This window comes from Hippoglossus hippoglossus, chromosome 7 (assembly GCF_009819705.1).
Source record: "Hippoglossus hippoglossus isolate fHipHip1 chromosome 7, fHipHip1.pri, whole genome shotgun sequence".
Lineage (NCBI taxonomy): Eukaryota > Metazoa > Chordata > Actinopteri > Pleuronectiformes > Pleuronectidae > Hippoglossus > Hippoglossus hippoglossus.
Genome location: NC_047157.1, coordinates 28,046,297 through 28,061,080, shown reverse-complemented (window position 1 = coordinate 28,061,080; position 14,784 = coordinate 28,046,297). Strand labels below are relative to the sequence as shown.

The 14,784-nt window shown below is 41.5% G+C and overlaps 1 protein-coding gene across 5 annotated transcripts in view; it reads left to right on the top strand.

The window, feature by feature from the left end:
• The first annotated feature begins 3,122 nt into the window (after positions 1-3,122).
• The window catches only part of rgs19 (regulator of G protein signaling 19), a 19,903-nt gene continuing 8,241 nt past the window's right edge, over positions 3,123-14,784 (top strand). The window contains exons 1-2 of one of the 5 annotated variants that reach the window (XM_034590398.1): positions 3,193-3,313; positions 10,073-10,174. In XM_034590398.1, the coding sequence (XP_034446289.1) occupies positions 10,160-10,174 (15 nt within the window). In that variant the 5' untranslated portion in view covers positions 3,193-3,313; positions 10,073-10,159. Of the gene's footprint in view, positions 3,314-10,072; positions 10,175-12,385; positions 12,501-14,784 lie in introns of those variants that run through there. The other 4 variants (XM_034590397.1, XR_004614409.1, XM_034590396.1 and 1 more) reach the window with 4 other exon arrangements.

Below are 14,784 nucleotides of genomic sequence, written 5' to 3'. Positions count from 1 at the left end.
GCATGACAAGAGGTTGAAGTTCAGCTGCAGGAACATCTGCTCTGTTCTGTTTGTGTCTCTGCAGAGATTCTCAGTATCTCATCCTGACTCTTCTTCAGCCTCCTCTACGTCTCTCACCTTGTCTCTCGCTGTGTTCCTCTCCTCCTCTCACTCTCTCCTCTCTCTCTCTCTCTCTCTCTCTCTCTCTCGCTGTGTTCCTCACACTCTGTTTGTGTCTCATTAGTATTCCTCTCAGTCACATCTGTCAGCTTGTGCTCCATCACAGACGCAGGCGGCATGTTCTGGTGGTAATGACTTCTTTTTTCAAACATACGACACAAATGAGATGACCAATTAGAAACGGGTGCATCAACATAACCTCACATGCACACACACGGCCTGCTGTCCTCGGTTCCATGGATTAATATGCAGGAGGACACATGTTATGGTCGTACCGATCCAATGTCACGGTCACATTACTGTGAGGGGAAGTCTCACTGACAGATGCTGCAGCTCATATCAGACTCAGTCTGGTACAGAGGGAGTGACCTTGGAGACTGAAGCTGAAGAACCTGCAGGTTGAAGCTGATGTTCATGTTCCTGACACAACGTCACTGTCTCCGTTTGTCTGAGACTGAACTGAACAGTCCACACGTTTAAAAAAACAAAAAAGATGCATTCGAACTTTCTCGTTGTTTCCAACTGCAGCTGTTGCTCCGTCTAAAGACCTGGTTTTAGTCTCTTTAAGACCCGCCTCCTGATAGAGTCTGCTCCGATTGGTCAGCTGGTCCACTGTGTTGTGATTGGTACATTGGTACATCATGTGACAGACATCATGTGGCACCTCACTCTCCACAATCCTCTATAATACACAGCCCCCCTATCAGTGGCAGTTTATTTAAGCAGAGAACATTTCCCATCAGTCCCTGTGGTCGCCCTGCTGCTGAGTCAGCCCCTCCACCACCCAGCATGCACCTGTGGCTCCCACAGGAAGTAATACACATGTTCTCCTCTCTCCCATCATATCTATGGGTTCATATGTGGGGTCGTGTTGTGAAGTCACATGAGGTGATGAGACATTATGAGAACAGTGCAGAGAGGACAGATCGTGTCGGGACCCATCCTGGATCAACCACCACCATGATGATGTTCACTGCCCCCCTGTGGTGACAGGAAGCACTGCAGAGTTCAACAAGTGTCAGTGTTACATCACAGACTCATGTTCATTTAGTTTGAGAGTTTACACATTTCAGATTATTTATATGTTCTGACCTGAGTGAGAGTTTGTAATGAATCTGAGTCACAGACACACAGAGCAGCAGCAGCTGTGCTCAGTTTGATAAAACCTCGCTCTGATACCACAGATCAAGATATGATTCAGAGTCTCTGTTCAAAGGTTAAAACAACAGAGAGAAGAGGAGCGCCCACAGAGTTTCAACAGGGGGCGCTGTCCTGCACAGCACATTCTACTGTCTAAGTGTTTCTATCATCACAGTTTATTCAGAGGTCAGAGGTCAGAGTGTCCAGTGATACTGAAGACATCAGCTCGGATACAGTGAACTCTCAGTAAACTGGTGTTTTGTCTTATTCACTCTGAAACACTTTGTTTTTATGACAAATCATTTAGAAACTAAACAATTCAGCTTCACACGTAGGAAACATTATCTGACATGTGGTTCAATTCATATCAAAGTTAATATCTGCACAATATCTATTGTTTTGATCCTGTGTCTGTTCTCTCTCTCTTTCTCTCACTCTCTCCCTTTGGTGTAGGGCGCCCCCTGCTGGTAATCATCTGGAGGAGTGAGTGGAACCTCAGACGTCTCAGATATTTTACGGCTGTTTTGTTGTGCGACCTGATAATTGAATGTGACGTCATGAGCTGCAGGTTCCTGGTTCAACTCCGCATCTTATTCCCCTTCTCGAATTGAACAAAGACACAAACAAGCACTTAAAACCAGAGTTTTGTGCAAACAACCCTTATAGGTTCGAATCATTTTATAAGTTTGTGAATTTGTTTTCCTTTAACTTCAACAAAGAAACAACATGAAAAAACCCGTAAAGAAACTGAATCAGAACCAAACACTTTCCTCAGGTCGCTTCTCTGTTAATCTCACTGAGCATCAAATTCACATACGTTTCATTTTCTTTCATCTCCCACGCAGACAATCGTTCCCTGAACAATGACAGAATCCTTCTTGAATAGATTCCACTTCTATCGTCAGACCAGTGACTGCAGGAGGTTTCGTATCCCAGTCACTTTCTTCATGGGGGCGATGAAGGGAGAAGACGGTGGAGGACCAACATGAGGAAACTCTTGTTCTTGATGAACCATCTTCTTTGACCACAGTGAAAACGTCTTCTCAACAGGAAGCTCTGACCTCTGACCTCTGACCTCTCTCAACAAATCCTCCGTAGACCTTCAGAAATATGAAGTTTAGTGTTGTTGCTTCTAAAGTAACATGACCGTGCTCAGTTTGTACTGGTTGTGTGTTAACGACGGCAACAGGCTGTTAGTTGTGTTCAACCTGTGTGTGTCAGTCTGGGTCAAAGTGCATCACACGAATAAATGTGTTTAGATTTTAGATTGTTGTTCAGATGGTTCAGATTTTGAAAGTGTGTTTAACCAGATGAACAGTGTTAACGTTTTGAGATCTGATAAAGTCGTTTGGCCAGTCGACAGTTTTGTTTAAAGAATGAGGTTCAATGTTTTTACACATTTAGGAAAACTGTAATATTAAATAATTTGAGAGTCATGTACACTATCACGTCTTCACTGGATGAATGTGTGGATGGAGCGAGAGCAGCTGCAGAAAATACTGTCAGATTCAGAGAAGACAAATCTGAACATTACTGAGAACTTTTTTATTCAATGTGCTTCATCTATATTATTATGATATTTAAACATTAAAATACTGTGGACATAATCTGTCTTGTGAGCTGATGATCTGTCTGTCTGTCTGTTTATCCATCCAGAATGTATTAATAATAATAAAGTTGTATTATACAGAACTGTCCTCCTGTATGAATGGGTGTGAATCCGCGCATGCGCTGTGGCCGATCTCTCTCTCTCCCTCCCTCTCTCTTTACACACTCTCTCTCTCTCTCTCTCTCTCTCTCTCTGGGAAAAACCCGAGCAGGAGAAAGCAGCAGAAGGGGGGAGGAGGAGGAGGAGGAATCCTTCTTCTTCTTCTTCTTCTTCGATCCAGCAGCAGGACGTTGAGAGGAAGCAGGAGGATTCGAACCCTCGCACCCTCCCGGTGCGCAGCGGCACTCGATGTGTCTCAGGAGGCGCAGCGGATTCCGTCCTCCGGAGCTGATTCATGCCCAGATTGTGAGTAAATGTGAGCGTGAGCCGGGAGGAGCAGGAGGAGCAGGGAGGAGCAGGGAGGAGCAGGAGGAGCAGGAGGAGCAGGAGGAGCAGGAGGAGCAGGTGAGGGGCTGATTCCTCCTGGATTCCTCCCTCCTCTGGTCTCCGGTGAGCGGCGGAGCTTCTCCTCGCTCCGCGCTGTTCAGGAAGAGGTCTCTCTCTCTGATTCCTCCCCTCCGCCCCCCCTCAGCCCTCCTCCCGTGCCTCCCCTCCTCGGTCAGTCTGAGGGGGGGACAGGAGCAGGACGAGTCCCCCTCTTCCGTCTCTGTCCGTCTCTCCTGAAGCGCGTCCCTGCGTCTTTACGCACTAACTGCGCGTCGGTTTCAAAGTGAGGAAGAAGAAGAAGAACCGTGTTTCCTTGTTGTTCACTTGTTGTGTGTGTGAACTTTCCACCAGTTCATGTGTGTGTGTGGAACTTTAACCATGTTCACTATCAACCAGAATACTTGAACCATCCGAGTCCGAGTTATTAAAAGTATTACAAGCTGTGAGGTTGTTACATCCTGAAGAAGCAACAAGTATCATGTCAGCTGTGTTTCAAAAAAACATGTCTATCCACAAGGCAAAGAACTACACTACCCACAATCCTCAGGAGTAATACTGCTGTCTCTGATTGAGTTAAACCACTAAAATCATGTTGGCTACAATCAGATGGTTCAGTGTTTCTACAATTAGATACTAATATCAGATACTACACTCAGTTACTACACTTAGATACTACACTTAGATACTACACTCAGATACTAATATCAGATACTACACTCAGTTACTACACTTAGATACTACACTCAGATACTACACTCAGATACTAATATCAGATACTACACTTAGATACTACACTCAGATACTAATATCAGATACTACACTCAGATACTAATATCAGATACTACACTCAAATACTACACTCCGTTACTACACTTAGATACTACACTCAGATACTAATATCAGATACTACACTCAGTTACTACACTTAGATACTACACTCAGATACTAATATCAGATACTACACTCAGATACTAATATCAGATACTACACTCAGATACTACACTCAGATACTACACTCAGTTACTACACTTAGATACTACACTCAGATACTAATATCAGATACTACACTCAGATACTACACTCAGTTACTACACTTAGATACTAATATCAGATACTACACTCAGATACTACACTCAGATACTACACTCAGTTACTACACTTAGATACTACACTCAGATACTACACTCAGATACTAATATCAGATACTACACTCAGATACTACACTTAGATACTACACTCAGATACTAATATCAGATACTACACTCAGTTACTACACTTAGATACTACACTCAGATACTAATATCAGATACTACACTCAGTTACTACACTTAGATACTACACTCAGATACTAATATCAGATACTACACTCAGATACTACACTCAGATACTACACTCAGTTACTACACTTAGATACTACACTCAGATACTAATATCAGATACTACACTCAGATACTACACTCAGTTACTACACTTAGATACTACACTCAGATACTAATATCAGATACTACACTCAGTTACTACACTTAGATACTACACTCAGATACTAATATCAGATACTACACTCAGATACTACACTCAGATACTAATATCAGATACTACACTCAGATACTACACTCAGTTACTAATATCAGATACTACACTCAGATACTACACTCAGATACTACACTCAGTTACTACACTTAGATACTACACTCAGATACTAATATCAGATACTACACTCAGTTACTACACTCAGTTACTACACTCAGATACTACACTCAGATACTAATATCAGATACTACACTCAGATGCTAATATCAGATACTACACTCAGTTACTACACTTAGATACTACACTCAGATACTAATATCAGATACTACACTCAGATACTAATATCAGATACTACACTCAGTTACTACACTTAGATACTAATATCAGATACTACACTCAGATACTAATATCAGATATTACACTCAGATACTAATATCAGATACTACACTCAGATACTAATATCAGATACTAATATCAGTTACTACACTCAGTTACTACACTCAGATACTAATATCAGTTACTACACTCAGTTACTACACTCAGATACTAATATCAGTTACTACACTCAGTTACTACACTCAGATACTAAACTCAGATACTACACTCAGATACTACACTCAGTTACTACGCTCAGATACTACACTCAGATACTACACTCAGTTACTACACTCAGTTACTACGCTCAGATACTACACTCAGATACTAATATCAGTTACTACACTCAGATACTACACTCAGTTACTACACTCAGTTACTACACTCAGTTACTACACTCAGATACTACTTTCAGATACTACACTCAGTTACTACACTCAGATACTACACTCAGATACTACACTCAGATACTAATATCAGTTACTACACTCAGATACTACACTCAGTTACTACACTCAGATACTACACTCAGTTACTACACTCAGTTACTACACTCAGATACTACACTCAGATACTACACTCAGATACTACACTCAGATACTAATATCAGTTACTACACTCAGATACTAATATCAGTTACTACACTCAGATACTAATATCAGTTACTACACTCAGATACTAATATCAGTTACTACACTCAGATACTAAAGAAGCTTTCTTCACCCGATGATGAAGTTGGTCATTAAATTGATTTCAACTTTCTGAGATGAAACAGACTTTGAAGTAGATCACGTTCAAAGTTACTGCTTCACCAACGTTTTCTGGATCTTTAATGTTTTCACACGGGTTCCGTGACACGTAGCTCCATCAGCTGATGTTTGTGTCTCTGCTGACCTCAACACGAAGGAGTTCAAACATTCCAGCTGTAGTTTTATTGTTTTATCACAACTTTAGTATAAACCTATAACTTGAATATTCCTACTGAGACTCTTGGTGTTTTAGTTGTTATTATGACCATATAAGGTGTTTTCTCACTTTAAAGAGAAACTGATGGTGTTTAGCAACCGACCCTGCTTGTATTTCTCCTGCATCTCCTCATCCCTGCGTTGGGTAGTGAAGACCTTTCAGGAATCTCACTGGCTTTGAGTGAAGGTACGACACAGGAAGCTGCAGTTGGTATCTGAGGTTAAGGCGAACGGACCTTTGATGTTTTGCCGCTGCTCTTTGCATTTCTTCTCTTGTGGGAACATGTGGAACTGCTGCAGATCAAATGTCAACATTCATCTCCCTTTATCCTCGGAAATCCTCCGGTTCAGTCCTGGAGCTCAGTTACACACTTTGTAAAGAAAGAAAATTCCTTTTGACAGAGACGTGACATTTGTTTTGCAGCGTCTCTGAGTCGTCTTCAGCGTTGGAGACCTTTCACCTGTTTAATTGAACAGTGTCAAACAAACAACAATATTCCTCCTATCTGTCGTTTATTTAATGCATTGCCAGTGAAACCAGGACAAACACGTCTGGTGCTGATTTCAGGGCCTGAACCCTGAGTTCAAGAAACACACATAGTTCTGATACTGACTTTTACCCAATCTGTCGTCCTTGTTGTCTGTTGGTCCACATTTCCTCTTCCTGTGTCTTTCTTCATTATGTCTGTTGCTTACTTCCCCTTTTTTTAAGTTGGTCATCACCTTTCTTTCCTGAGTCTCTATTTCTGTCTCTTTTTCCTCGTCTCTGTCAGTCTTTACTTTAGTGGTGCGTGTGTGTGTGTGTGTGTGTGTGTGTGTGTGTGTGTGTGTGTGTGTGTGTGTGTGTGTGTGTGTGTGTGTGTGTGTGTGTGTGTGTGTGTGTGTCATCTTCATCTCCTCAGTATCTGGTGGTTTTGCTCGTCACACTTTGCTCCTCGTTTGTCTCCAACGATCTGAAACAAACCAAAGTTCCTGTGTCGTCGTCTGTCAGGTTCAAAATTTGAATGAAATCTTAAGATTCATTTTATTAGCCCAGAAAAAAGTAATTTGGTTCCAGGCTGAAAAAGGACTTGGCAGAACTGAACCGTCAGTGTTTTCAGATGAGAGCTGCATTAACAGATTTCAGAATGAAGCAGTGGAAATGTATAAGTGATCATTATACGTTTATTACTATGTATTACAGTTTTTTTCACTATAAGGAGTTTCCACTGTTTATGTGGTGATAGACAGGTGTCCAGAGTGAACTCCGCCTCCAGCCCAATGTCAACAGGGATTGGCTCCAGTCCTCGACCCTCAGAGGATTAGTGTTATAGCAAATTAATAAGATAATCAACAAGATCAGTAACTGATAATCAAAAGAAACAGCCAATAAATGAATGTAGCCAACATCATCGACATCTCAGAAATCTACTCTCAGCACATTTCACGTGGACTAAAAGGGTTTTTCAGTTTTCTGCATAATTAGGTCTAAAATATCAAATTCACTCTGATAGTTATTTACAATAATATAAAGATAGTACAGGGAAGGTATGAGTCTCCTTTTCAAGCTAAAATATACAAAGTCATACGTTAATTATGGGATATTATATAGTTTTTACAGTAAAAACCTTATGAAACTCCAATGTTCTCAGGTGTTTAATCTCTGGTTTAATCCAATGTTCTCTGGTGTTGAATCCCTGGTTTAATCCAATGTTCTCAGGTGTTTAATCTCTGGTTTAATCCAATGTTCTCAGGTGTTTAATCTCTGGTTTAATCCAATGTTCTCTGGTGTTGAATCTCTGGTTTAATCCAATGTTCTCAGGTGCTTAATCTCTGGTTTAATCCAATGTTCTCAGGTGTTTAATCTCTGGTTTAATCCAATGTTCTCTGGTGTTGAATCCCTGGTTTAATCCAATGTTCTCAGGTGTTTAATCTCTGGTTTAATCCAATGTTCTCAGGTGCTTAATCTCTGGTTTAATCCAATGTTCTCAGGTGTTGAATCTCTGGTTTAATCCAATTTTTTCAGGTGTTAAATCTCTGGTTTAGTCCAATGTTCTCAGGTGTTTAATCTCTGGTTTAATCCAATGTTCACTGGTGTTTAATCTCTGGTTTAGTCCAATGTTCTCTGGTGTTTAATCTCTGGTTTAATCCAATGTTCACTGGTGTTTAATCTCTGGTTTAATCCAATGTTCTCAGGTGTTTAATCTCTGGTTTAGTCCAATGTTCTCAGGTGTTTAATCTCTGGTTTAATCCAATGTTCACTGGTGTTTAATCTCTGGTTTAGTCCAATGTTCTCTGGTGTTTAATCTCTGGTTTAGTCCAATGTTCACTGGTGTTTAATCTCTGGTTTAGTCCAATGTTCTCAGGTGTTGAATCCCTGGTTTAATCCAATGTTCTCTGGTGTTTAATCTCTGGTTTAGTCCAATGTTCACTGGTGTTTAATCTCTGGTTTAGTCCAATGTTCTCAGGTGTTTAATCTCTGGTTTAGTCCAATGTTCTCAGGTGTTTAATCTCTGGTTTGGTCCAATGTTCTCTGGTGTTTAATCTCTGGTTTGGTCCAATGTTCTCAGGTGCTTAATCTCTGGTTTAATCCAATGTTCTCTGGTGTTGAATCCCTGGTTTAATCCAATGTTCACTGGTGTTGAATCTCTGGTTTGGTCCAATGTTCTCTGGTGTTTAATCTCTGGTTTAATCCAATGTTCACTGGTGTTTAATCCCTGGTTTAATCCAATGTTCACTGGTGTTGAATCTCTGGTTTGGTCCAATGTTCTCAGGTGTTTAATCTCTGGTTTAATCCAATGTTCTCTGGTGTTTAATCCAATGTTCACTGGTGTTTAATCTCTGGTTTGGTCCAATGTTCTCTTGTGTTTAATCTCAGGTGTTTAATCTCTGGTTTGGTCCAATGTTCTCAGGTGTTTAATCTCTGGTTTGGTCCAATGTTCTCAGGTGTTTAATCTCTGGTTTAATCCAATGTTCTCTGGTGTTTAATCTCTGGTTTGGTCCAATGTTCTCTGGTGTTTAATCTCTGGTTTGGTCCAATGTTCTCTGGTGTTTAATCTCTGGTGTTTAATCTCTGGTTTAGTCCAATGTTCTCTGGTGTTTAATCTCTGGTTTGGTCCAATGTTCTCTGGTGTTTAATCTCTGGTGTTTAATCTCTGGTTTGGTCCAATGTTCTCTGGTGTTTAATCTCTGGTTTGGTCTTCTTTAGTCCAGATCTGGTCCAGTCGTCACCAGTGATTTAACCCTGGTTGGGTCCAGTTTGTTTAATGTGCTCTAACAGTCGGTTGGTTTGGTCTCAGACTCACTGATGTGGAAGTTCTGGTTTTGTCCTTTAATCTCTGTGTTTTGTTGAGAGATTAATCCAATGGATTGATTGTCTGATTGATCAAATTGCATTTGAAGGATTGATCCAACTTCTTCTCTGCAGTTTCAGTAGCTCAGTTTACCAGACAGCTGATCTGATCCCAGTGCTGTTCTTTGACCACAGACCTGTTCACCTCACTGGAGGAAAGAGTGAAGAGGCAGAATCTTATTTGACCTCTATAGAGAGTCTGTATCTAATGTGGATTGTTCACATGATTAAACCTGGTTTGATGACTGGAGTCATCGTGGTGCATATTGTTGGTGTTGTGTTGATTTGTGTGTAAACTGTGTATTTGTTCCATGACTGTGGGATTCACACATTCACATTTCTGACTGTTTTTTCTGATGCACTTCTTGGTGACATATTTGAGTGATTATCTGTCTGCATGTACATGTGTGCATTCTCCAATTTGTGTGTGTGTGTGTGTGTGTGTGTGTGTGTGTGTGTGTGTCTGTGTGTGTAAAGGAGAGGTCCCAGGCAGAAGGGGGGATGACATGCATGTGTCCAACCCGCTAACAGCGCTGACGACTCGCTCACTAACCGCCCGCCCTCATGACGGACGTCCTGGTAACTACACTCCTTCCACCCTTTTTATTCCTCTTCTCTCTTCTTCATCTCTTCATCTGTGTTTCACTGAGTGGGAAACACTTTCATAACTTTAGGACAGATGCACAGAAACAGGCTTCTGGAAATAAAAGATATAAAGAGTAAAGCAACAAACTTGTTTTCATATATTTTGGTCAAGATCATATCAACGTGTCAAAAGGAGTTTAATCTTTAAAACAGTTCAGAGCCACAGTTCAGTCCCAGATTCCTGCTGAGATGAGACGTTTGCACTGGGGACGACAGACGATATAAACTCACTGGTCTGCAGCCAGTGATGCTGGCAGCTCCTGAGAGCACCGACCAGTCTGTGACTGAAGTCGTATCAGCCTCAGCTGAGCTTCATCAGTCTGTTCGCTCACATGTCAGAACAGTGAACCTGCTGAGAAATGAGACGTTTCTCGCCTCTAACTAACAGTTTGATCGATTATGTATTAGTTGATATCTCCTCATCAAAGTCTCTAAAAAATGAATAATCATGAATCAGAAGTGTGCTGTACCTTCTCAATGATTTCTCTCCTCCTCCTCTTCATCACCTTTCTAAATAAAGCTGTCATTTCCACATGTCACTGCCACTGTTGACTGTTGAACTGCTGTCAGCTCGTCCTCGTCTGTCTCTCTTTCAATCGTTCACTCTTGATTTCGGCCTCACCCCAGTCTGCCCTCTTCACCAATTGTGAGGTCATGTCTGAAAATGGCTTCATAGAAAATGGTAGGTGTAACTTAAACTCAACTTACTAGTGAAGTGGGAGGAGTTATCTCAGACACCTTGTTCAGTCCTTATTGTAATTAGTGAATTAGGGCTATGGAAATCAAATTTGATCGATTGACCTTTGGTACTTCAAAGAAAAGTTATTTTCATTTTTCCAATGGTGACAAATGCTCAACAACTGTCTCTTTGGTAAAAGGTTGAGGGTTCAAGCTCGTTTCCCAAGTTTCATTTCATGGACTCGTGAGTTAAAGGCATTGCTGCTGTGAAACTCATGACCCGTAGCTTAAATCTACTGACAGTTGAATTCTGGCTTGGAGTTGATTGAACTCATCAGCTGTGGCTTCATGTGATCTGCACCTTCCTCTTCACGGGGCCTGAGGCTGATTGGTGTTGTAGTATTCAGACATGTTGAAACAGGAACTTTCCTTAAACCGTGGCTACAAAGTCTGAAGCATCTGGAAAATCCTGGTCTGCTGTAACATTTTCCTTCTTTGGAACAGAAGACAGATCTGGACCTAAAGGACAGAAACACGGAGACAGGGTTGAATTAATGCTCGTGTCCTACAAACAGACTCTTTTTTAAATCTTTTCCACCAGAGTGAACCGAGTGCTGGTCCGGAGCTGGTTCAACCCGCAAACCTTTTAAGAACCAGTTTGCTTTTCCACGGGCGACAGTCGACTTAGAGCCACGTTATTACGTCACCGTACACGTGACTGTCTCTACGCCTCGACTCTTCAAATGAAACCACGACTCCGCTCGCTCTCTTTCTCTCGCACTCACACACAGTTGTGTTGTTGTACTCATCTGTAAACTCAGACTGACAGACAACACACATGTTGTGTTATTTCACACAGTTTCAGCGGTGAAGTGAGATTCAATCACAGGTTTTTCTTGGTCTTGTTGGTCATGATAACTCCGCCCCCTGCCTCTGATGTAGGCGGTTCTTAATTCTACACCAGCAACAAGTTGGTGCCATTCTGGAGCCAGTTTTTCTGTCTGAGAACCAGAACACAAAGAACTGGTTCCAGATGAGGCACCGGCTCCTGGATCTGCCCTGGTGGAAAAGGGGTAAAGAACAAGGACACAGCAGAGTTGTTAAGAGATGTTGTGATGCCTGCAGCGTTTGTGTAGCTGCAGGGCAACACAGTCAGACTTTTCAAGTTGTGTGTTCATGTGGAAGAGAGGGAGCCTTTGACAAGTTGAGACTGGACTCCAGTTGTGTCCAAGTTTAGAGGAAGCAGGAATGTAAATGCTGGTTTTTAGCAGCTTTTCCCTTTAAGCCATAATGGCATGAATAGGCCCATGCAGACGTGACGAGTAGGGTTGGGTAAGTGTGTGTGTGTGTGTGTGTGTGATTCATCAAGTAAGAAACCAAGAAGCCGTGTGTGTCACAATACCTCTGACTCTGTTTCCTCTCTCTCCATCTTTTCCTGTTGCCTCGGACGGCTGTCGGTCTCTTCCTCCTTCACGGGACTGAAGGTGCGTTGATTGATGGATCAGTAGCTGTTAGCGACAGAAGGACCCGTTTGTTCTTCGGTTCAGTCGTCTGTCGTTGATCCGGCTTTGACTCGTCTCTGGTGAGCGCTGCAGCTGAAGCTTTCTCAGCAGGTTGGGTGCTCTCTTTCAAAGTGGGGGTTTGTTCAGCTGATGGTGTTGGTGCTGTTGCCAGGAGCGATTCTGCCAAACACTAAGTTTCAATAATTTAATAACTCTTCTGTGGCTTTTTGAGGAAATTCTCTGATGAACATTGTGTTCGATAACTTGAAAATGCTTCATCATCATCTTGACAGGAGACTGTTTACTCAGTTCCTGAAAAGGGCTTTTCTCGGGGTTATGCAGTTGACATGTTGTTGGCTGAGTGACGATGAATATGTTTCACATCAGAACATTTCATATTGATTTCCCAATTTCTATTGTTGCTTTAGTTGTTTTTATTGTTTAATTGATTCCTTGTTTGTTTCCTTGGCAACAACTTTGGTTTAAACATCAAGTTGGTTGTTTACACTTGCAACTCATACTATGTATATTCTAATATATGTTAAAAATATATTCAAAGAAACTTTCCGTCAAAAAGTATAGATTCTTTTGATTTTGAGTGATAACCCCCCCCCCCCCAGGGGATTGGATGGGATGACCCCTCCCCCACTGTCTTGTGACACCGCCCCCATGTGGTTTGTGGTTTACGAACTTGTAGAGTAAGTTAAAGTCTGTTTAGTTTCAAATTAGTTTCAAAAGTCCGGGTGGAGCCCCCAGTACGTCATGTGGGGCAACTGCAAGGAAAGGTAATATCTGAAATAATGTTATTTAAAGTGCTGACATCATCCTCTACGTCTCTGAAATGTTACAAACTAACTTTTACATTTATATTTACACTATCAAGTAAAGACAAATCAGCACAACACAGGGAGCTCTTATCTAAAATGATAAGAAAAACATATCTTGACTCTAAATATATGTTGTTTTTAAATCTTTACACTTTTGATGAATTTGGACATTTGATATTCTGGGTTTAAGATTAAAACACGTTCAATCAGATCCATGACAGTGTAATTAACCTGCACTCAGTCTATTCCAGTTTAATTCAAATCAAAACATTATCTGAATGCACCTGAAATAGTAGGAACCAGATTACATTGATTTAAACCAATGACTATTAGGTCAAAGTGAACAAATGCATGGTTCAATATGTACATGCTTATACATATAAACACAATCACACACATTTAATGTTACAAATAAATCTAAAATTGCTTGAACTTCAAATGTCCATGACATCAACTGGTTTCATGCTGGTTTCATGCTGGTTTCATGCTGGTTTCATGCTGGTTTCATGCTCTGTACAAACCAACAGTGTAAAAGCTAAAGATGAGCATGAACGTGAGGAGAGAAACTGACGGAGCTGCAGCATCTCCTGCTCGTTCATTCTCTGAGCTGTGTGACGTGTTAGATGCCAAAGCAACTGAATACTATGAGATATTATGGGATGGTAGAGGGGTAATGTTCAGGTGCAACAGGATGAAACAGGACCGAGACCTGAGAGTGAGAGAAGAGTTTTGTCAGCACAGCTTCTGTCCTGAAACCTTTCGGGACCTTCCTTCAACAGTTTCATGTGAAATCTGATAAGTTTCTTTAGGGTCAATGTCCTGAGGTTGTGTTGCTGCTTGTGTGGTTGTTCTGGTGCGTAAGTGGTTGTGGTGCGAGTCGACTGGTAGTTGTGACTGTGTGTGCGTGTGTGTGCGTGTGTGTGCGTGTGTGTGAGTGTGTGTGTGTGTGTGTGTGCGTGTGTGTGTGTCTGTTTGGGGGGCTCTCGTATTCAAGGACCAAAAACCAGTAAATTGGCGACAGTGTTTACAGTTGGAGGGAAATGAATGTAAGTCTAAGTAATGTTTCGAAAAAAGAAGAAGAGAAACAAGACAAACGACGTCAGGGACCGAAATGAAATCAGAATCTTTAAACAGTAACGAGTTGAGATTATTAGAACTCGGTGAACAGATGTGGTGTCGGTCAGACTCATTACATTTTGGTGCAGATGCAGAATTTTGAGATGAAAGGTTTTCTCAGAGAAGAACTTAGTGATGAACAGACGAACAGAGTAAAGAGTGGCAGCAGTGGAGATGTGTCAATGTGCGCCACCTGCAGGCAACAAGTACAGCTTTTTTTATAAAGAGCTGCTGCTTCTCTGTGTTTGAGGGATTCATATTTTACAGAATAGAAACGTGTCATGTCACAGAGTTCAGACTCTGCAGAGTCATCGAGGACACGGGACGGACTGCTGAGGACAGGAGAGTAAAAAGCATGAATATATATATTATTATATTTAGTGATAGTGGTTCGTCTGTGTCATGTACCGATGAATCAGTC